At 51.9% G+C, this 20,588-nt stretch overlaps 1 protein-coding gene across 1 annotated transcript in view; it reads left to right on the top strand.

Annotated features, from left to right (window-relative positions):
- The first annotated feature begins 10,294 nt into the window (after nt 1-10,294).
- PLEKHA6 (pleckstrin homology domain containing A6) overlaps nt 10,295-20,588 on the top strand; it is a 128,509-nt gene continuing 118,215 nt past the window's right edge. The window contains exon 1 of the mRNA XM_060129179.1: nt 10,295-10,338. Within this exon, the coding sequence (XP_059985162.1) occupies nt 10,301-10,338 (38 nt within the window). The 5' untranslated portion in view covers nt 10,295-10,300. The remainder of the gene's footprint in view (nt 10,339-20,588) is intronic.

Here is a 20,588-nt window from a genome sequence, read left to right as displayed (position 1 = left end):
TGAGTAGGAATTACCTAGGTGGAACAGGCGTCCAATCCCTAGCATGCTCACAGTAAGTATGCTCACTCGACAGAGACTTGCCAGCTGCCATGTGACACATTGCGTCCTCTAAAGACAGGTGTCTCTCCCATTGTCTAATTATCCCCTTGGGTCTGACACATGGATTAAGACAGTGTGCATCTAATTGGAGCCCCAGGGGGCAGGTCCTGAGTAAGCTGGGAAAGCTGACTGGAGTCCAACTTTGATTCAGACCAGAGACAGCAGAACTGTGGGCTTCAGCAATACCATTTTTGATCTGCTAGTATTGAATGCTTGCAACCTGTACCACAGAACACATTCCCTCCTCTCTGTCTCTGTCTCTCTCTGTCTTTCTCTCTTTTCCCTTTTTCTTTCCTTTTCTGGTGCAAATTAGGGGGAAGGGATATAAAAGCTGTTGGTTTCTGAGTGTGTTTCTAAGATCTCACTCTGATTCTACTTAGTCATGGTAGGCTTCTTGGAGGAAGTGCTCAGAAAGAAAGGTAAGGACTGGCTTGACTAATTAGTTTGACATCTTAGCAAAAATGGGCCCCTTGCTACTCACACCCGTGCACTCTTCCCTGCATTTGACCTGTGTACCTCTACTAACCTCCCGCCAAGTAGAACCAGGTTTGATCATTTCCCCTTTTTCGGTCAGTGACTGGACATGTGCCTTAGGTTCGTGATTCAAAGCTCTTTCAGCCAAACTGGTTCCCCCGCGCCCCGTGTCAGGACTCGGGGACCTGCCGGGCCGCGGCTGTGAAGTCCCCTCGGAGCGGCCGCTGGGCTCCGCCTTCCGCTCGCCCGGCCGGAGGTTGGGAGCGGGCTCGGAGCTGGGAGCGGGAGGCAACACCCTCGCTCGCACACTGCAACCTGCTCCCTTCGGGGAGGGATCCTCCGGCTCGCGCTCCCGCTCGCTCGGCCCCGCCAGCCGCCCGGCCGCGGGGAGCAGAGGGGACTGAACCCTCGGCGCTGCTCGTTAGCAGTCCCGGCGAGAGGAGCGGCAGAATTACTCATGCGCTAATTGCCCCTCATTAAGTTAAGGAGACGAAGGGGAGCGCAGACTCCAGAGGCAGGAGGTGTCTGGGGCCGGCTCCGCCGCGCACGCCGAGCTCGTTCAGCCCGGCCAGGGTTAAGTCTTCCGCTCGCTGCTGGCCGGCTGGAGGCCAGCTGCCTTCAGCGAGAGGCCAGAGTCCCTGCCAGGCACCCGGGAGGTACGCCGCGGGCCGGGCTGGACCGCATCGGACCCCCTCCCCCATCACCGCCTGGAGGAGGAGCAGAAAGTGGGGGGTGCGCGGTAGGCCCCCGCCCCGCAGCCCGGCGTCCGGGTGGGCAGAGAGCGAGAGGGGCTGCGGGACACCGAGATGGCCGATGAGATCGACTGGCTGGACTTGCCCGGCCGGTGGACCTACGGAGTTGACCGCGGGGGGAGAGTCTTCTTCATCAAGTATGTGGGTCTCTGTTTCATCTTCTCTCCCTCTCTCTTTTTTCTTTAAAGTTGTCTGACTTGAAAGGCAGCAGGGCTGGGGGCCGGCAGGAGAGGGTCAGGGTAAGCAATGGCTGGAACAGCAGGCATAACTAATAAGTTTATCACGATGCCTGTTTGAATGTGTCTCCCGTCTTTTCCCTAGTGGGTCAAAGTCCAGCTGAGGCTCAGCATTCCCTGCACCTGTAAAGGCAGGGCAGGGCAGGTGCAGACCTTCCCCTCTCGCCTGGTCACAGGCAGGATGGGAACCCTGAGGAAGATGACTAGAGCTGCTGCCCAGCCTGCAGTTCCTTCCTTTCAGCTTTGGCCATTGACGGGGACAGGAGTGAGTCCTTTCTTTCTTGTGTCCACTCCCCGACCATTTCCTATGGGAAGACTTGGGCTAAGGGACAACATACCAGGAGACCCTGCTTCTACCGCCCGCTTCCCTGCATTCCCTCACCCCAGGACTCAGGGTTCCCTAGATGGCAACCCCTCTCCCTCCTGCATCTTTATGGGGCTGTGGTCAAGGGGAAGAAGATGCCCACAGTCCATTTGGTATTCTTTAGAGAGAGGGAGGCTTTGCTGCTCTCAGTAATATATTAGCACTCTTATATTAATTACATAAACCAAAATAGCTCTGGCATAATCTCATTATAACAGAGTGGCTCCGCTGGTGCTATTTTGGCCTACTTCTATAGGCTTCTTTTGCCACGATAGAAATTTCCCGATAATATAGCAAGTCTAGAAGCACAGCATTTGAACTATTACCCACACATGATGGGTTTTCCCTTTCTCAAGATAGCCACTCACAGAACATTAGAGCTGAAAGGAGGCTTGGATGCAACCCCCTCATGTTTCAGACAGGAAGCGAGGTCTGCAGAGATTGAGAGTACTTTTCTGAGATAAAACCACTTGTTAATCAGAGCTCCGACCAAGCCCAGGCCCCGCTGAATTGAGTGCATTGCTTTCCCCCCCGTACCAAAGTGCCTTTGCAGGAGTGCAGGCAGCCAGTGGTTTCTTGTTGGTGTTACCGTTTCCACATTTGCTGTAGGCTTTTCTTCTGTAGTTATCATTACTGTGATCAAAATTGATGTTGTAATTATACTATCTTAGAAATTAAGTCCACTAAAGTTCTTGACCCTACGTCAGATTCTTAAATAACAGGACGTCTCCAGGATTTAAACTGGAGTCCCTTTGGTCAGTGGTTTGAGAATCACCCAGGGAACTTAGTTAAAAAGGCTGATTCCCTAGCCCTGCCTCCAAAGATTCTGTCCGAGTTAGAAGATCTTGCGTGGGCCTTGGAATCTCGATTTCCACAAGCTCCTCGGGTGTTCTGACGAAGTGGTTAATTTGGCTTTTCTCATCTTTCTTCTCAATCTCTTGCTTGCCTTCCAGCTTCTTTTTGTCGTTCGTTCCACAGACATTTATTGAGTATCCGCTATTTGTCTGCTGCAGTGTTAGGTATTGGGATAAAAAACAATCAGATACAGGTTTTTCCTTGAAGGTGGTAGAGAGAAAACGCAAATAAATACTTATGAAATAATAAGATACATTCCAGAGGTATTTACATGATGCTATAGGAACATAAGGAAGAAAGAGCTAATGCTCTGAGGAGTTGAGGGGGGGCCTCCCAGAGGAGGAAACATTTGAGCTGCTTCTGGAGGAGAGAGACTAGAGTGAAAGGGGCCTTGAGGCAGAGGCCTGTGGGATGGAGGGCACCGGTGGTTGCTGGAGCCCAGGTTATCTAGAACACTCTGAGAGATTCAGCAGAGGTGGAGTGGAGGTGGCTGGGGTGCTGCAGAAGGTGAGGCAAGACAGGTAGGAAGTGGGCAGCTTCGGAGAGGCCTTGTGTGTTAGGCTAAGGCGTTTGAACTTGATCCCGTAAGTGATGGGAAACCAAAGGAGATTTTAAACAGAGGAGTGACATAGTTAGACCTGTGTTTTAGAAGGAGCTCTCTGGCAGCTGCATTGACGGTGATTTGAGGGCTGAGTAGGGAGGCAAGGGGAAAAACTTGAGGTATGGAAAGCAGTTAGGAGGCAATCACCAAGTCCAAAAGACTTGAATTAAAGCACCGAGAATAGAGGGGAAGGGCGGGGAGAGGTGGGAGAAATCTTTAGGCGTAGAATTGAGAGTTTCCATTTACTCCCTGAATGTTGAGGAACGAGGGGTGAGAGGGGGAAGAGCTGAAGATAAATCTTAAAATTTTTAACTTGAGTTTGATAGAAATCAGGAGTATGGGAAGAGGAACAGACTTTAGGGAAAGTACAGATCCAGCCGGGAAATATTGATTTTGAGGTCCCCATGGGACATTCAGGAAGTGATGTCCCACAGGTGGCTGGGTGTACAGGATAGAGGTTGAAGAGAGAGGCCTGGGCTGGAGAGTCTTCATGTAGAGCTGGGACCACCCTGGAGTGTGTGAGGGAGAAGACAGGAGGGTCCCCAGGCAGCACTGCATTAAAGGAAAGGATAGAGGAAGAGAGGCCAGACTGGAGGAGACCCAGGATGCAGAGGTGGGCAGCACCACGGCCAGGGTAGCGTGCCCCCCAGAGGGAAGGAAGAGAGATGTTAAGAAGGAAGGGATGGTCAACCGTGGAAAAGCCAAATGAGCTTAAGACTGGAAAGTGTTTACTGGATTTAGGAACTGGGGGTGTTTAATGACCTCTAGGAAAGTGGTTTCAGGGGAAGGCTGGGAACAGAAACCAGATTGCAGAGAATTGGCGAATGGGAGGCCAGGAAGTGGGGACAGTTAGAAGGAACTAATTTCTAACAGGGATGTTTGGTCAGTAAGAAGAGGAACACGAGAAGAAAGCTAGAAGGGGAGACGGCATTAAGAGAGAGATAGAGGGTTCAGACTGGAACACACGAACAGGAGTGGGGGCTCAAGTGATGGACCCGAGAGGGAGAGAGAAGTTGAAGATACAAATCTGCGATGCTCAATAGAAAAAGGGTCTAGAAAAGACAGGAGATGATGGAGACTGTGACCCATGCAAAAGGACTAGCCTTCAGTGGGAGGAGGCCACCTTTTCTCCAATGTAGAGACAAGCATTAAAGGATGGGTGGAAATATGGATAAGTTTGAGGGGGAGGTTGAGTGTATTGGGTAGAAACCTGCCTCATGGTTTCTATTTCTCTTGAGTTAAGAGATGAGATTATCCATGGAGAATGGGTGAGAGGGAGGGGAGGAGAGGCAGGCTTGGGACTTGAGGTTGGTGGGAAGCCTTAGAACACTTGGCAAATGGCAACTGATTGGGGCCCCTGAAGAAGATTATAGCTGGTGGATTTGCAATGACCCCAGTCCTCCTGGTTCCACAATTTCCCCACCAGCTTTGGGCTCAAAGCTAGAGTGGAGACGGTCTGTGACTGCATTGTTTTTCACCAGGGGCTGACGACTGGAGGGTGGGGGAAGGTCGGGGGAGAGGAAGTTGAGGGAATGGTGGGTTGTGCCCACCTCTGTGACCCTGTGATTGTCGGTGATGTCCAGGCGGGGTGGAGATAGACGTGAAGTCTGAAGGAGCCGATAGTGTGAGAGGAAGAAGGGGTCAGGGCCAGAAATCTCAGGGCAACTGAAGAGGAGGTGCAAGGAGGTGCCCCCTTCCTTGGCTTCCTCTTCCCCTGCCTCCCAGGACCAAAGCCCAGACCACAGGTCATCTCCAAAGGTGCACATGGCTCCAGAGCTTTGTTTAATAAACTTTGTTTATTCTCTCTTCATCAGAGGGGTGGGTCATCTGGGAACGTTTTTCCTGCAGCAGGTGTTCAAACTCAGAGGAAAATTAGTGGAGTCAAGGGAAAAGAAAGCATAAATCCACACAAAGGCTTGGACCCGAGTGTTCAAAGCAGCTTTATTTGTAATGGCCCAAACTGAAAACAACCCAAATGTCCATCAGCAGGTGAGGGGATGAGCACATGAGGTATATCCTGCAAGGGAATGAACTACTAACACATGCTAGCACATGGAAGAAAGACGAGAAGGAAAGAAGTCAGACAAAGAAGCCTAGTTTGTATGATTCCACGTATATGAAACTCTAAGAACTCCAGAAAATGCAAACGAATTTATAGTAACAGGAAACAGATCTGTTGCTGCAGGGGGGTGGGGGAGGATAGGAGCCGGCAGGGTAGGAGACAGGAATTACAAAGGAGCGCCAAGAAAATCTGGAGGCTTCACATCTTGATTTTGGTGATAGTTTCACAGGTGTACAACTACGTCAAAACTTATTAAATTGTACACTTTAAATATGTGCAGTTTATTGTATATCTTACTTTAGTAGAAATTTAGTGGCACCCTTCTTAGTGGAGTTTATTATATTAGTTAAGGTATTAATTATTGAGTGGAGTCCTGTCCTGGACCCCAAGGCCCCAGCCTAAAGCCTGGGTGATACAGGTGATCTGGGAGTCCTCTCCTCCACATACATCTGGCTCAGGAAATATTGGTGTCCTTGGTTGGTGGGAAAGGTCAATGGACTCATCTGCCATGGCGTCTAGAGCCCAGAGGATCTGCACTGCTGGGGAGCCCAGCTTGCTGGGAGTGAGATGTTAAAAAGAGCTTGGGTTTTAAGGGGGGCGCATCTAGGTCTGAATCCTGGCCTCATCAGTTATTTATTGTATGAACTTGGGCAAATTACTTAACGTCTCTGAACCTCAGATTCATAATCTGTAATATTCCTAATGTGAGGGACCATCGTGAATGATGGTATACAGCCCTGCAGACACTCAGGGACTGTCAATTCACCCAGCCTCCTCTTCTCTTATCCATTGAGAAGCTGCCAGTTAAGGACCTTCTGTGTACGTCCCACATGGCTTCACCATTCACCTTTAATGTCACCTCCTTCTTGAAGCCTTCATGCTGTTCCCCTTCCTTAACTCCATCCAGGGAGTACTCTCTTCTCTGATGGTGAAATGCTCTCTGCAGAGAGAGCATAGCTATAGTAGGGATTATATAGCTCCTATCACATCATATTCCAAATATCTTTTTTCTTGTCTGTTTCCCCAGTGAGTTAGACGTTCTTTGAGGTCAGGGATCCAGGATTATAAATCTCTGAATCCCCAGAGTCTGCTCAGTAAATGCTCTGTGAATGTGAGTGAATGAAGGCAGCCTGGGTGCCCCCATGTCAGGTGTCTGGGATCAGACAGTCAGTACTGATGTGAATGTGGAGATGGGTGTCCTCCTCACAGAAGCCTCTTCTGTATCTCACATGTTCTTTCTGGTCTTCTCTAGTGATGAAGAAAAGTCAACCAGCTGGGTGCACCCTGGTACGGAATCGCCCATACAGAGTGGACACTCCTCCAGTCCAGGTAAGGATCTCATCTGTCCCTGCCTTTGCAATCCATGAGGAGGCAATGGCTTGAGGTGGCTGTGGGAACCCCCTACCCTGACTTTGCTTCCGACTTTTCCTTTTTCTATGGACAGACTCAGCTGAGCATTTGGCCCACCGTGTGGGGGATTTCGCAGGAGGGTTGACGCTCACCTTGAGGTCTTTTCAAACTTCCAGCCCCATGACTAGTATCTGGGACTGACCTTTGAGGAGAAAGAGCTTACTCCTCTCTCACCCCCCTGCCCAGTCAGAAAATCCCTTCCATCCTGAGAGCTCCCGAACTGGGCAGAAAGAACCCTAGCCCCCAGTGCGGTACCATAGAACTTTATGCCATGATGGAAAAGTTCTCTTTCTCTGCTGCCCAGTACAGTCACCATGAGCCACATCGGGTTACTGAGCAATTGAAATGTGATTAGTGTGACCTAGGAACTGAATTTTTTATTTAAATTAAATTAAATTAAAATAACCCCACATGACTAGCAGGCACTGCTTCACATTGAGGGGAACATGAAAGAAAAGGGGACAGGGCCAACACTGATTGCTTACTATGAAGAAGACTCCATTACTAAGCCTTCAGGGACCTCCCAGCCTAGTGGGGAAGATAGGACCCCTCCGGGCAAAGATGATTTCATTCTAAGTTGAAGAGGTGGAGACACCAAGAGTCAGAAGGCCTGGGGTACTTCAAGTGAACAATCCATCCTCCTCTTCGGGATGCCACTATAGACCAATAAGGGGAGGGGTGGGAGCGACAGCATTGGAAACCCCCTGCCCCTCTGGCCTTCCAGCCCTTCACCCAACTACACAGAGTCCCGGTCACTCATGGACATGCTGGGTCAAGGTGTTGACTTGCCCAGAGCCTACTTTCTTTTAGATTCAGGACTAGACTCACTGTGGTTCTAGAGCCAGAGGGGACTTCAGGGATCATGGAGTCTGACTCCTTCATTTTAAAGGTAGGGAAATGGAAGAGCAGAGAGGAAGTGCCTGGCTCAAGCCCACTCCATTAATAAGCAAAGCAGCGTTGGGGTTAAATGCATAAGTTCTAGAGACAGAGAGACCTGAGCTCAAATCTTGGCTCAACTTTCTATTCGTGTGGTCTTGAGCAAGTGGTTTAATTCTGGGACTCACCTTCTTAATCCATAAAATGGGGATAGGATTATGAATCTCAAAAGGTTGTAGCACAAATTAGGCAACAGAGTCACTGTCAACAGCGGTGACTGCTATTGTTATTGTCACTATTGTATTTTTGACTTAAAGTGAAGCTTCCTGACCCCAGGGCTGGGGCTGTTTTCTTCTTCTGGGTTGGTGTTGGCTGTTTGCAGTTTGAGTCCATCCAGCTCACCGTGACCCTAGGTAAGGCTAGAGGATGCATGCAAGTCTGTGAGCCAATTCTTTCATTTTTGGCTGCAGCTAACTGGTTGTCCAAGGCTGGGAAGGGGTTAAGATGCCCCTGAAGCTTGCTGGGAGGGCAGCTGCCTTAGCGGGCACTCCGCCTGGACAGGAATATAAGCACCCTTGGTGTTGCCCGGGCAGAGAGGGCAGTGTGGAGGGAAGTTGCTGGAAAAGGCAGGGGACATAATCCACGCTGGCCTCTTTCCCAGGCACATCACACTGGCAGGATTATTTATGGTTCTGACCCAGTGGGGATCCCTCTATTTGGGGAGGCTGCCAACCCACGCCCTTCTGAATGGGAACATCCTCACACAGGGACAGAGGGGAACAAGTAGCATTTATGGGGCAGCACAGAGGAGAGAATGTGAGCTTTGGAGGCAGCAAACCAGACTCACATCCTGGCCCAGACACTTCCTGTGTGACCTTAAGCAAGTTGATTGACCTCTCTGGGTCTCAGTTTCCTCATCTGTAAAAATGTTTGGGCTGATGCCTATTGTATAATGTTGCTGTGCAGATTAAATATGCTATTAGTGGGGAAATGTGTACCTTAGAGGAAGGAAGCTCTCACTAAGTGGCAGCTGGTGTTATGATTTCTCTGGACCAAGTCCTGAGAGGGAGGTGGGCCCGCTGGCTGCCCTGCTGCATTGAAGCAGCAGCAGCAAGTATGGAAATACATACCCTTGCTACATAGGGGTGAGTGAAATGAGTGAACAAATACCGGGCCCACCACTCTGTAGAACCCAAGCCCTGCATTCCAGCAGCTTGGACCCTAAGGCAGCTGGTAACATGGCAGGAGAGATTCAGACCAGCAGTGAATAGCTGTATTTTATAAAACCTCGTACACAAGGTAAACGTTTGAACTGATCAGAAAAGTGGCAGTGATTGTTGAGAGAATCCGCACCTGTTTTGTAATGTGTCAGCCACAGGGCTTTTGCACCCCCAAAGGAACGATCTCTACCAGTACCCTGCCTGTCCCCACCTCTGACACTGGATTCTCTCGGGTTTCTCAGAAGACCCCTCCTCCTCTGCCTTGGGTTTGCCAGGGAGGCAGGGCTCTGCCAGAGTGGCTGTTTTGGGAGGGTGGGCCGAGGTGGAGGCTAACAGAGTGCTCTTTGGAGAAGGAGGGGCTGTGTCTCTCTGGAGCTGTCCAGCAGGGGCTGCGCCCACCTGGAGGACTGCCTAGACGCTTCCGAGCCAAGGTCAGATTCTTTGGCTATTCAGTCCTCTCTTGTTTTGCAAGTCAGTGATTCTCCATTCTGAGCATTTTCATGGATAAATTTTTTCGGAGGTAGTATTAAGAAAAAAATTTTTTAAGTCTCTTCATTTTTTCTGGGACTGATTTTCTGGTCCTTGGTGTCTTGTCCAGAAGCAGCAGAATCTGGAGGTAATAACACTGGTCTGGGATTTGAAGACTCGAGTCCTGGTCTAATCTTGGGTGCTAATTATCCATAAGGTCTGGGGCAAGTGACCCACCCTTGGCACCAGCTTCTGTTTCTGTGATATAAGCAGGGGTGGTCCTGAGGACCCTTCCAGGGCAATCATCTATGCATTCACTGCTATATCCCTGGGGGCCAGCACAGGGCCTGGCACAGAGTAGATGCTCAATAAAAGTTTGTTGAATGGGGGGCTTCCCTGGTGGCACAGTGGTTGAGAGTCCGCCTGCCGATGCAGGGGACACGGGTTCGTGCCCCGGTCCGGGAAGATCCCACATGCCGCGGAGCAGCTGGGCCCGTGAGCCATGGCCGCTGAGCCTGCGCGTCCGGAGCCTGTGCTCCGCAACTGGAGAGGCCTCAACAATGAGAGGCCCGCATACCGCAAAAAAAAAAGAGTTTGTTGAATGAATGAGCAAAGCCTGCAAAGCAGTGATCTCTTTGGTCACTTTACTGCTCATTGATGGGAGATGTCCCCTGCACTGCCATCTCTCTTATTTGCTGGAAACACAGACTGATAAAAATAGTGGACGGAAAAGGGTGAAATTGTTGGTTTGAACACTACTGGCTTATCTGTGAATTTTCCTAGCTCTCCTGGCCCCCATCCTTCCAGAGTGCAGATTGGGCTTGTGGAAGAGAGGGTGATTTTGTGATCTTGCTTCCTCACAGGTTTGCCCAAGGGCTGGGAGATGGATTCCACCCAGGAAGGAGCTGTGTATTTCATCAAGTGAGTAAAATGGAGTTTCTTTCTGGTCTTGCTGTTGGTTCTACCTTTGTCTTTGTACCTGATGCCTCCTTGGGCAGGGAGATAGTTAAAGGGTCTTGCTGGAGGCCTTGCTTGAGTCTGTGAATGGCCAAGAGATGTCAAAGCTTCCAAGTGAGCACTGCAGATAAAGCCCAGGGTGTGTGCGTGTGTGTGTGTGTGTCTGTGTGTATGTTCGTCCAAGACAGCCAGTGTCAGTCATGGGAATTTTTCTGAGATGGGGTGGGGAGGCGTGAGTGGAGCTCTGGGCTGGGCTATGTGGGTGGGAGGGACAGAGTAGAGGAAAGAGGCTGTTCTAGAAGGAGATGAAGCGCAGTGTGTCATGAGAGGTGGGAAGTGGAGCTGGTTGGAGGGAAGGTGTGAGCCCGGCAGGTCAGGTGGTGGCAAGGTCGACAACGTCACTCTTGCCCTCCTGGATGGGGGCATTTGCCATCCTGGGGGTGGCGGGTGTGTGTCTGGGCTCTGTGTTCCCCTCAGGGGTTGGTCAGAGCCCTCTGTTGCCTGGGGTAGCTCGTGTTCTCAGCAACTTAAGGTGCACCTGGGAAAGCTGCCTGGATGTAACCGTGGAAGCAGAAGGCAGCTCCACATCTACCCAGCTAGACTTATTTCCCTCTGCCTTGGCCTGGGTCTCTCCACCCTCCAACCGGGCTGGGTCCTGGCTTTGTTCCAACGGGTGAGGCAGGCGTGCTCAGGCCTGCAGGGCTGGTGGAGAGCAGCTGCACGAACACCGGCGCCCGCAGAGGGAGCCCTCACCCAGCCGGCGAGGGAGAACCTCCTTCCTGCCCTCCCTTCCTCCTCGCCTTCCTTGTCTGTGCTATGAGAGGTCCTCTTTCCATCTCCCACCTCAAGACCAGCCAGCACTTACATCAACTCGGCTGTTAACCATATTCTTAAACAAAAACAACAAAAATGGACAAATGATCCATTTTGGAAGTTGTTTTGATATGACATGGCTCTCATAGCCTGAGCTTTTCCTGAAATTGAGCCAAACTCCTTGCTTCAGTTAAGACTTACTTCTTTTCTCCTTGAAGATACCACCTTAGTATTCCTTTGTGTGTGACTGGTTCTTGAGATCATTTATGAAGCACTTTCTTATTTATTTATTTATTTATTTATTTATGGCTGTGTTAGGTCTTTGTTGCTGCGTGCGGGCTTTCTCTAGCTGTGGTGAGCAGGGGCTACACTTCGTTGCGGTGCACGGGCTTCTCATTGTGGTGGCTCCTCTTGTTGCAGAGCACGGGCTCTAGGCGTGTGGGCTTCAGTAATTGCAGTTCAGTAGTTGTGGCACACGGGCTTCAGTAGTTGTGGCTTGCAGGTTCTAGAGCACAGGGTCAGTAGTTGTGGCACATGGGCTTAGTTGCTCTGTGGCATGTGGCATCTTCCTGGACCAGGGCTCAAACCCGTGTCCCCTGCATTGGCAGGCGGATTCTTAACCACTGCGCCACAGGGAAGTCCCTTATGAAGCACTGTTACATGTATTTTTTTTTGGCTGCATGTCATGCAGGATCTTAATTCCCCGACCAGGGATGGAACCCATGCCCCCTGCAGTGGAAGCACGGAGTCTTAACCACTGGACTGCCAGGAGGTCCTGAACTTTCACATGTATTACCTCATCTCATCAGTCTTTAAAAACTACTATGGTCTGGCCTTGTTCCCCTCACTGCCCTCATCTCCCGCAACTGGGCAGCTGTGCTGATTTTCATCTTCTCCATCAGGCCAAACTCACTTTTACCTCAGGACCTTTGCATTTGCTGTTCCCTCTGCCTGGGTGCACTTTCCTCCTTTTTTTTTTTTTTTTTGCGGTACGCGGGCCTCTCACTGTTACAGCCTCTCCCGTTGCGGAGCACAGGCTCTGGACGCGCAGGCTCAGCGGCCATGGCTCACGGGCCCAGCCGCTCCATGGCATGTGGGATCTTCCCGGACCGGGGCACGAACCTGCGTCCCCTGCATCGGCAGGCCGACTCCCAACCACTGCGCCACCAGGGAAGCCCACTTTCCTCCTATTTTGTACATCTGGCTCCTACTTAACATTGAGCTCAAGTGTCATGTTCTCAGTGGACCTTTCCTGATGACCCCTCTGAAGTTCCCTCCTGCTCCTCCTTAGTCCCCCTTATTTTTCTTCATAGCACCTACCGCTACCTGAAAGGTTTTTTTTACGTATTCCGTTACTTATTTTATGGCTGGTGCCCCCCACTGCTGTGTCAACCCTGAGAGCAGATTCTGGCTATCTTGTGTTCCACTCTGTCCTGGAACCTTTCTGGAACAAGATAGGAACCCAATATTTGGTGCAATGAATGAATGAATGAAAAATGTTGGGAGAGAAACAATAGAGGCATAATTAATTCCTCTCTACCAGCCCAGGGCATTCTCCTCAGCACCCCCAATTCAGCCTTTCCAGTCCTGAACTCATTGCCTTCCCATCACCAACACCGGTTCCATCTTTGTCAGAAGTGCCACCAAAGCAGAACCTTCAGGCCCCTCCCCCATAGGTCCTGTCAATTTTCCTCCTAAATATCTCTCAACCCACCCACTTCTCATCATCCCCATGGCCACCACCCAAGTTCATGCCCACACGGGCTCTCACCTGGATCATTCTGCAGCTTTCCAACTCATCTTCCTGCCTCCAGGCCATACTGCTTGCAAGAGTGCTTTTTTCTTTCTTTTTCTTCTTTCTTTTTCTCTCTCTCTCCTCTCTCTCCCTCTCTCTCTCTCTCCCTCTCTCTCTCTCTCTGTCTCTCTCTGTCTCTCTCTCTCTCTGTCTCTCTCTCTCTCTTTCATTTTGGCTGCACCAGGTCTTAGTTTCGGCATGCATGAGGGATCTAGTTCCCTGACCAGGGATGAAACCCAGGCACCCTGCATCGGGAGCACAAAGTCTTACCCACTGGACCACCAGGGAAATCCCAAGAGTGCTTTTTTCTACAATGCAAATGTGGTCATATCATTCTCCTGTAGACACCTTCCATACTTCCCATCAGTTATAGGATAAAATCTAAATTCCTTTCTCAGGCACTTGAAAGGGCTTTGTAATCTGGCTCCGGCCCACCTTCTGCAGCCTCCCCCCACACCCCATTTTGATAGACTAAATCGCTTGTGGTTCCCTTAGCACACACCTCCATTCCATGCCCCCAGCCTTTCTTAGTGGAATCCCTCCTCCAACATGGCTTGTGTCCACCTGTGAACACTTGCTCTTCCTTCAAGACTCTGCTCATGGTGTCACTTGCTCAGGAGAGCCCACCTGTATTGTAATTCTTTGTTTACACGTGTCATTTTCCCTAGATCAGTGGTTCACAAACTTGAGTGTGCATCCAAATCATCTGGAGGGCTTGTCAAACAGACTGCTTGGCCCCAGCCATAGCGTTTCTGATTCAGAGGGTCTGAGACTCTGCACCTCTAACAGGTTTCCAGGTTATGCTGCTGCTGCTGCCCTGGGGACCACACTTTGAGAACTACTGGTCTAGAATGAAAACTCATCAGGGGCAGAGGGGACATAAGGTGGCTGTAAGGTCCGGAAACATAGACAATATGATTTCATTTTGTATTGTGATGAAATGTCAGCTACCCTATCATGCATTCGCATCATCCCCAGATTTGGTGGCCACTCTGCACACCAGGAGCAGCTGTGGCCACTCTCAGAGCTGAGAGCTTTACTACATTTACAACTCATTCAATCCTCGATCGGCTTTATGAAGGAGGTACTGTCATCTCTAACTGTTTGAGAAAGTAAGGAAAAAACCGAAACTGAGTAAATGCTTGTTCAATGTCATGAAGCTTATAGAAAGCAAAGCTGGGATGCAGCCTCACGTCTGCCTGATTTCATAGGCTGGGCTCTTTAGCGTAATGCCACAGCTGCATCCAGCATCCTCAGTGCCTTGCTTGGACAAGGGAGGCATCAATAACCCCTGACTGAATGAGTGAGTGAGTGAATGAATGAATGATTCTGGCCCACTCTCCTTATTTTCACAGTTGCCTGCACAATCAATTCCTTACAAAGGTTTATGACATTCGGTTGGTGGGTGAGTTAGAAACTGAGGACCTCAGACATGGATCCCAAGAGGTAATAATAAAAGTCAGATATATAACTCGGGAAGCTGGTTTTCTCCTTCTCCTTCTTGTGTGGTTGAGTCAAATTTCAATGAGCAAATACTGATATTTGCCTGGGATCAGACAAGTATGATAATTGTGTGTCAATAAACTCTTTCCTTCATAGTGCTTGGGAGGTGATTCTCATGTTTCCACAGCTGAAGTCATTGCTCAAGCCTGCCTGCAGTTTTAAAGGGGTCATTTACCAGAAAGGGTGGTGCAGGGAGAAGAGAAAAAGCAAAGGGTTAAAATGTGGGTAAAACCCATTGCAAGCCTGTATGCATGTACCACGTATGTCCACTGGAGGACACCAAAGCACACATGACCGGCCCCGCTAAGGCCTCTAAAGGGTTGGCTCAGTGGTGACTCCTCAGGCTGATTGGGTGGGTCCTTCCAGAGCTGATAGGGCCATCTTGACCATCCTCGGCCACATCTCAACCACTATGGGGCTGGTAGACTTCTTTCTGACGCTTAAAGATCTGGCTATGTAACACCCATCCCTGATTTTCTCTGGCCCCTGACTCCTTCCCCTGCTTCCTGCTAAAGCAGCCAGCTATGGAACTTGCCAATTCTGTCTCCAAGAGTGCGTCTCTCTTCAGTTGGCAAAGAGAGCGATAAGGCAGGGGCGCTTTCTGCAGAGCCACACCCCTGATAACCCTTGTTCCCAATCTGGGCCCCACTGCTCCTCCCCACTGGTACGGTGCCCCCGTGGGCCATGCCAGCCTGGCCTGGCACCTCCTCCATCTCAGGGAGTCCCACCCAGCCGCTGTCACTTCCTTGTTCTCGTCTGAATACTTCCTCCAAGAAGGGGCCAGAATGGGTTCTCTGCACCTGTGTCTCTGCTCAGTCGGGAGTAGCTCAGCGCTTTGCCAGGGTCTGTGGGGGGACAGGCGTGCAGAAGCCCAGGGCTCTGCCCCCAGGACTCGAGGGCTGGGCCACCGTGAGTCATCAATATAGACCCCAACCCATGGGACCCGAAAGGAGGCAGTGTCCCAGGAAGTACGGTAGAGCTTCAAGAGCTGTTCTATTGTCTCCAAAGGGCAGACAAGACAAAGGAGAAAGGTCCCAGGGCAGTAAATCTGCTAATTAGTGACCCGACTGGCTCTGCTTTCAGAAAGGCAAATAATACCCCAGAACAGTAAAGTATGAGACAGATGAAGAGAAAGGTGGTGCATGGTATGTGGCTCAGGGCAGAGAAGCCCCATTTGCAGATGAGGAAAACTGAGGCTCAGCAGTCAGGTAGCTTGTTCAAACTCCCTCAGCTGGTTGAGGATGGAGCTAGGGCTCAAACTCAGGTAGGTCCTGAAAGATAACTCATCATATGGGGCTCCTTTTTTCTGCTCCCCAATTGGTACCTTCTTGCAGGAAGAGAGTCATCTGGACGTGGCCAGTGAGGAAAGGGTAGGGCATATTTGAGGGGTAACGAATCAATCAATTTAGTGGCCACCAAGACTTTGTGGTGAGGGGTGGCGATGACACTTGAAAGGCAGGGAGGACCCGAGTGTTTAGAGACTGTGAATCCCTGACTGAGAGTTTTGCACTTTCTCTGCCAAGTGCTGGAGGCCATGGATTCCAGAGCAGAGAATGGACAGAGTCACAGAGGCACTTTCTTTGGAATATTCTCCCTCACACCCCCTCCTCACACCCTCCCCACCTGAGTCTTTCAGATAAGTCTCGCTTCTCCTCTGCTGGTTAACAGAAAGAGAATTTAGATTTGGCAAAGGTCAACTATTTTCTCAGCTTCGCCTCATCCATCCTTGTTGGACCTCTAAGACTCTCCTACTGCAGCATCTCCCCCGCCTCGCTCCCCAAAGCGAAGGCTCTGCTCCCACAGCCATCCTCCCTCGGCCTCTCATGCCCCCACAGCCACCAGATCTCCGAGAAGCATCAACACTTCTGGCTCTGGCCTCTTGGAGGACCCAAGGGACTCATCTGCAGCCCTTGCCCTCTGTCTGCCAGAGAGAAAACCCTCCCCGTAGGCCCATCTCCTGCCCTTTCCAGCTGTCTGAAGATTTTGTGGAATGGAGGCTGGGGTCCTTGTCCCCTTTCCCACCTTCTCTGTCCCCTCCTGGATGCTGTACTCTCTTGCCCCAGCCTTACTTTACTCCATTGGGTCTTCGAGGCCAGAGATCCCCCAGAGCTCCGTATCTTTGTCTGGCTGGGAGCCAGCTCTCCCCCGGCCTGTACTGGGCAGCCTTGCCAAGTCCTGGAGAGCCGGGGCAGGTGGGTTAGGCTTAATCGGTGCTGCCTGCACTGGGCCTGCATCCAGGACTTCTCTGCCCCTTCAGCTGGGTTGAACTCAGCATCTCAGCCGTGGTGGGGTGTGACCTAGGGATCCCCCTCCCCACTACAGCTGCAGGCAAGTGCATGCTATTCTAACCTGGAATCCCCAGCTCCAGCCTGGCCTGCTCTAGGGTGGGAAGGATGGTCATTCCAGTAGCTCCCTCTGGGGTGTGTGGGAGAGGGGTGTAGATCAGATCCCCTTAACACTCCCCTTCCCTCGCTCCTCCTGGACCCTGGGAGGAACTCTGTGCTCCTGCACCTTCCATAGTAGATTCTTTTTAAAGATAAAGGCTTCAGTTGGTGAAAATGAAACTTACACTCAGATCACATTAAAAGAGACCCATGGAGAAGGGAAATAGTTGTATTTAAGTGAAGAGAGGCTTATTTTGTAAAAATCAAGTTCATTCAAATAAACATTCAGGAAAGATCTAATAATCGTGTGGGTGGGTGCTGGCAGCTGCCCTTATCTAGCCCCTGCTTACTGAAATATTTCTTTGTTCAGAAGTGACCCCAGGAACTCACTGGGGTTTCCAGCTTCTGGGTCTCAGGGGCAGGTAGGACTGAGACCCGGTGAGCCTGCCTGGAAGTTCCCGTGGGAATAGTCCATTTTCTTTCCATCTTTCTGATCCTGGCTATGAAACTCAGTGTTTCTCCTGCACTTAGTTATTGCCACAGAGAATCTTTCCAGCATCCACAGAAACGTGAAGAGAAGGAAACTGAGGCAGAGAGAGAGGGGGTGGGGGGAAGGGAGAGAAGAAGGGAGAGAGAGAGATCTCTGAATGGCATGGGCTTTTCTACAGCAGAAACAGGGCTGAAATCCTATTAGCTGAAGCCCTCCTTTCTGCCTCTGACCCTCAATAATGCAAAACACAGGTACCCCCAGCATCCTTGCCCAAGGTCATTGGAGACCAATTTGGGCTGAGGACCTAGAAGGTCCTGACATCTTGTAACGGACTCCAGTCAGCTCCAAACATGATTTCTTTATATTCGCTGTGTGGGGTGGGGGGATGTGAGGGCACTAGGGCTCTGGCCAAGGCCTCCTGACACCCAGAGACACGCCCATCTCTTGGGTAGACAGCCATGGAGACAAAAGACAACCACAGGCAGGCATGGTGAGGCCGCAGATGCCAGCCCCCTGGGCAACTTCTGGTTCCCTGTGCTCTGGTGGGAGGACTGCAAAATGCAGCTTACACAGACGGTGGCCCAGATCCCCTTTGGGGGGCAGTCTCGTCGCAGTGGTGGAAGGCCAGGAAGGCTGTGCTGAGGTACTCTGTTCTCACCCAGGCAGGCAGCATGGGTGGTTAACAGATTGTCGCTGGTGTGGATGGAGTTAAAGCTTTCTGGGGACTATTTACTCCTGATCCTAAGTGACAGCTCGGGGAGGGAGAGTCACGTGGCCCTGAAATCCCCTCGGGAGACGATGGAGCATGCCCAGCTGCTTCTGCCTGGGAAAGATACTGGATTCTGCAGTCACCACAACAGCATCCTCTCCCTGCGCCAGGGACCTGCCAGCTGGAGAGATGACTGATTAGACCACATCAGATCTGAGCCCTGCTCCTCAGAAGGGGGCCGCAGGGGTGGGGAGGAGGACCCCAGCCGGCCTCAGCTGGGGGGAGGGGCGCCTGAGGGCTCGGAGAGTTACAGCTTTTCAGCGCCGGGCTCACACCTCAGAAGCCGGTGAGTCTGTTTTGATGCATCATATAGATGAGGTGGGAGGAGGAAGGTTGGGCTCTGGTCAGGGCTGGCAGCCCGCCCGCCGCCGTGTGAGTCTGGGTTGCTGGCACTGCGGAGCCACTGCCTTCCGCATCCCTCATTCTTGGCAGTGATACTTAGGGATCATGGATGCTGAGAATGTTAATTATAGCCCTCTCTGTGCCCCCACCCCCACCTCCAGAACCCCCAGTAGGGGCTAATGTTGTCTGAATTTATCACATTTGAACCGCATCTCCTGAGTGAGGCCAGCTTTGGGGCTGCCAGCTTCCTAGGGTTCAGCTGGGGCCCCCAGCCTGGCTAGAGCAAAGAGGCCAGCCCCACCCTGCTTCTAATCTTGCCAGAACAGTGAGTTTAAGGCCAGCAGCAAGGAGAGATGGGGGTGTGGTCTGGGGGTCAGGCTCAGGTCAGCCCCAGGGACCCACCTCCTCAGTGTGGGAGGGGTCAGGGTGTGTCTTTTATGGGTCAGAGGTTGGGGCTTGGGGCTGCTGAGGCTCTTGAATTCCTACGAGGCGTCTGACCTCTGGGGTCTTGGGTTTAGCCCTGAAGGAGCTGGAGCCGGATTTGTGAGCATGGGGGGATGGGTTTTATAACGGTAGGGCCAAGCTGCAGCTAGCAGAGCCTCGGGCTTATTGTGTGAGGCTCTGGGCAAAGGTTGAGGAAGTGGCAGGGTGGGGTGTTGAAAGGTAGAGTGGGGGCGCTGAGGGGGAGAGTTAGACGGGAACGATGGAGGGAGAAGAAGGGAGGAGAGGCTATAGGCACCTCCATAGGGGAGATGCTTCTTGCAACCACAGGCAAGCGGGCGGAAGGGAAGAGAGGGGGCTGGAACCTGGAACCTGGGAGAGCCAGGGATGGGAGAGCCAGGAACGAGGGAGCCAGCCCTAGGGCGCAGGGCTGGGGCGGTCTGAGCGACTGAGGGGAAGGTGGTGGGACGAGGATGGACTCAGAGTCAAAGGGGGTCACGGCCTTCAAGGCTTGGCAGCTCCTTCCCAATCCCTATAGTCCCCTCGCCCACAGTCTGGCTCCCCTGAGGGTCCCCTGCACGTGGGGGTGGGAGCCCCGGTTGGACTGTCTCTGCCTGAGCCTGCTGTCCAGACGGCCACAGGGACATCGCCGGCAGCTGCCCTACGAATCCCCTAAATTCTGGCTTCCAGGCCCCTCTGCGGGAGGCGGAGCTTGGGGGATCCTGAGGCTCCCACCTCAGAGCGCTGCATCTCAGCTCGGGCAGGAGATGAGCAGATTCCGCTGGCAGAGCGCAGGTGGGAGGGAGGCCCCACAGAGGCCCAGCCTCTCCCCCGCCCCCTCGCACAGACGAGGCCTCCCTGGAGGAGCCAGACAGTGGCCCGAGGCTGGAGCCATCTCCAGGTGGGGCGGCCGAGGGGCGAGCCTGGCACTGCCTGACAGAAAACAAGCGCTCTCTGTGTCCTCAGCAGGGCACAGAGTGCTAGGCTGCAGATACGAATTATTAAAAGTCCTTGACTTTCCAGTCAGCGGCGAGGTGCTAAATGTGTTAGCGCGGCGGTGTAATTAATCCTGGCTGCCGCTGCACAGGCTCGAGACAATGGGGGCCTTTTTTTTTTTCTTTTGCCGGGTTTGGCTTTTTTTTTCCTTCTTCACAGAAAGGTGATGGTGCAGGACGCATTACACAGATAATTACTTTTAACGTGTCTGCCTGGATTATTGAGTTGGATTCTTCCTGCTCGGTGGAAATGAAGTAATTACCGAGGAAGTCAGTGAGCAGGCAGCCGCTTGGCCTGGGCTGACACACGGCCTGATGGGCCTGAGCCCGTTTCCTCTGTCTTCCTCCCTGGCCTGCTGTGGGTCCCCTGAGGCCTTGGCACTGAGCCTGTGGGCCCCCCAGAGGAGGGTCAGGAGGAGGGAGCTTGCAGCGGGGCGTCGGGGAGAGCTTGTTGAGCAGTGGGGGCTGCGGCCGTAGCAGTGGGTCCTGGCTTTGAGAGGTTTCCCACGGTGTGCTGAGCTCTGGGCTGAGGTGCTTGGACATCAGTGCATTAGTGAGATGACTTTGGCAGGCCAGTCTCCAACCAGTTAAAAAAAAGCCCACATATTTAGTGAGGAAAGAACACACTTTGGGAAACATTTAAAATAAACAGTGAGCAGAGAGGAAGCGCGTTGAGGATAGG

Source organism: Lagenorhynchus albirostris, chromosome 2, assembly GCF_949774975.1.
Source record: "Lagenorhynchus albirostris chromosome 2, mLagAlb1.1, whole genome shotgun sequence".
Taxonomy (NCBI): domain Eukaryota; kingdom Metazoa; phylum Chordata; class Mammalia; order Artiodactyla; family Delphinidae; genus Lagenorhynchus; species Lagenorhynchus albirostris.
Note: the sequence above shows the minus strand (reverse complement) of the source record. Positions and strands in the feature narration are given on the sequence as shown.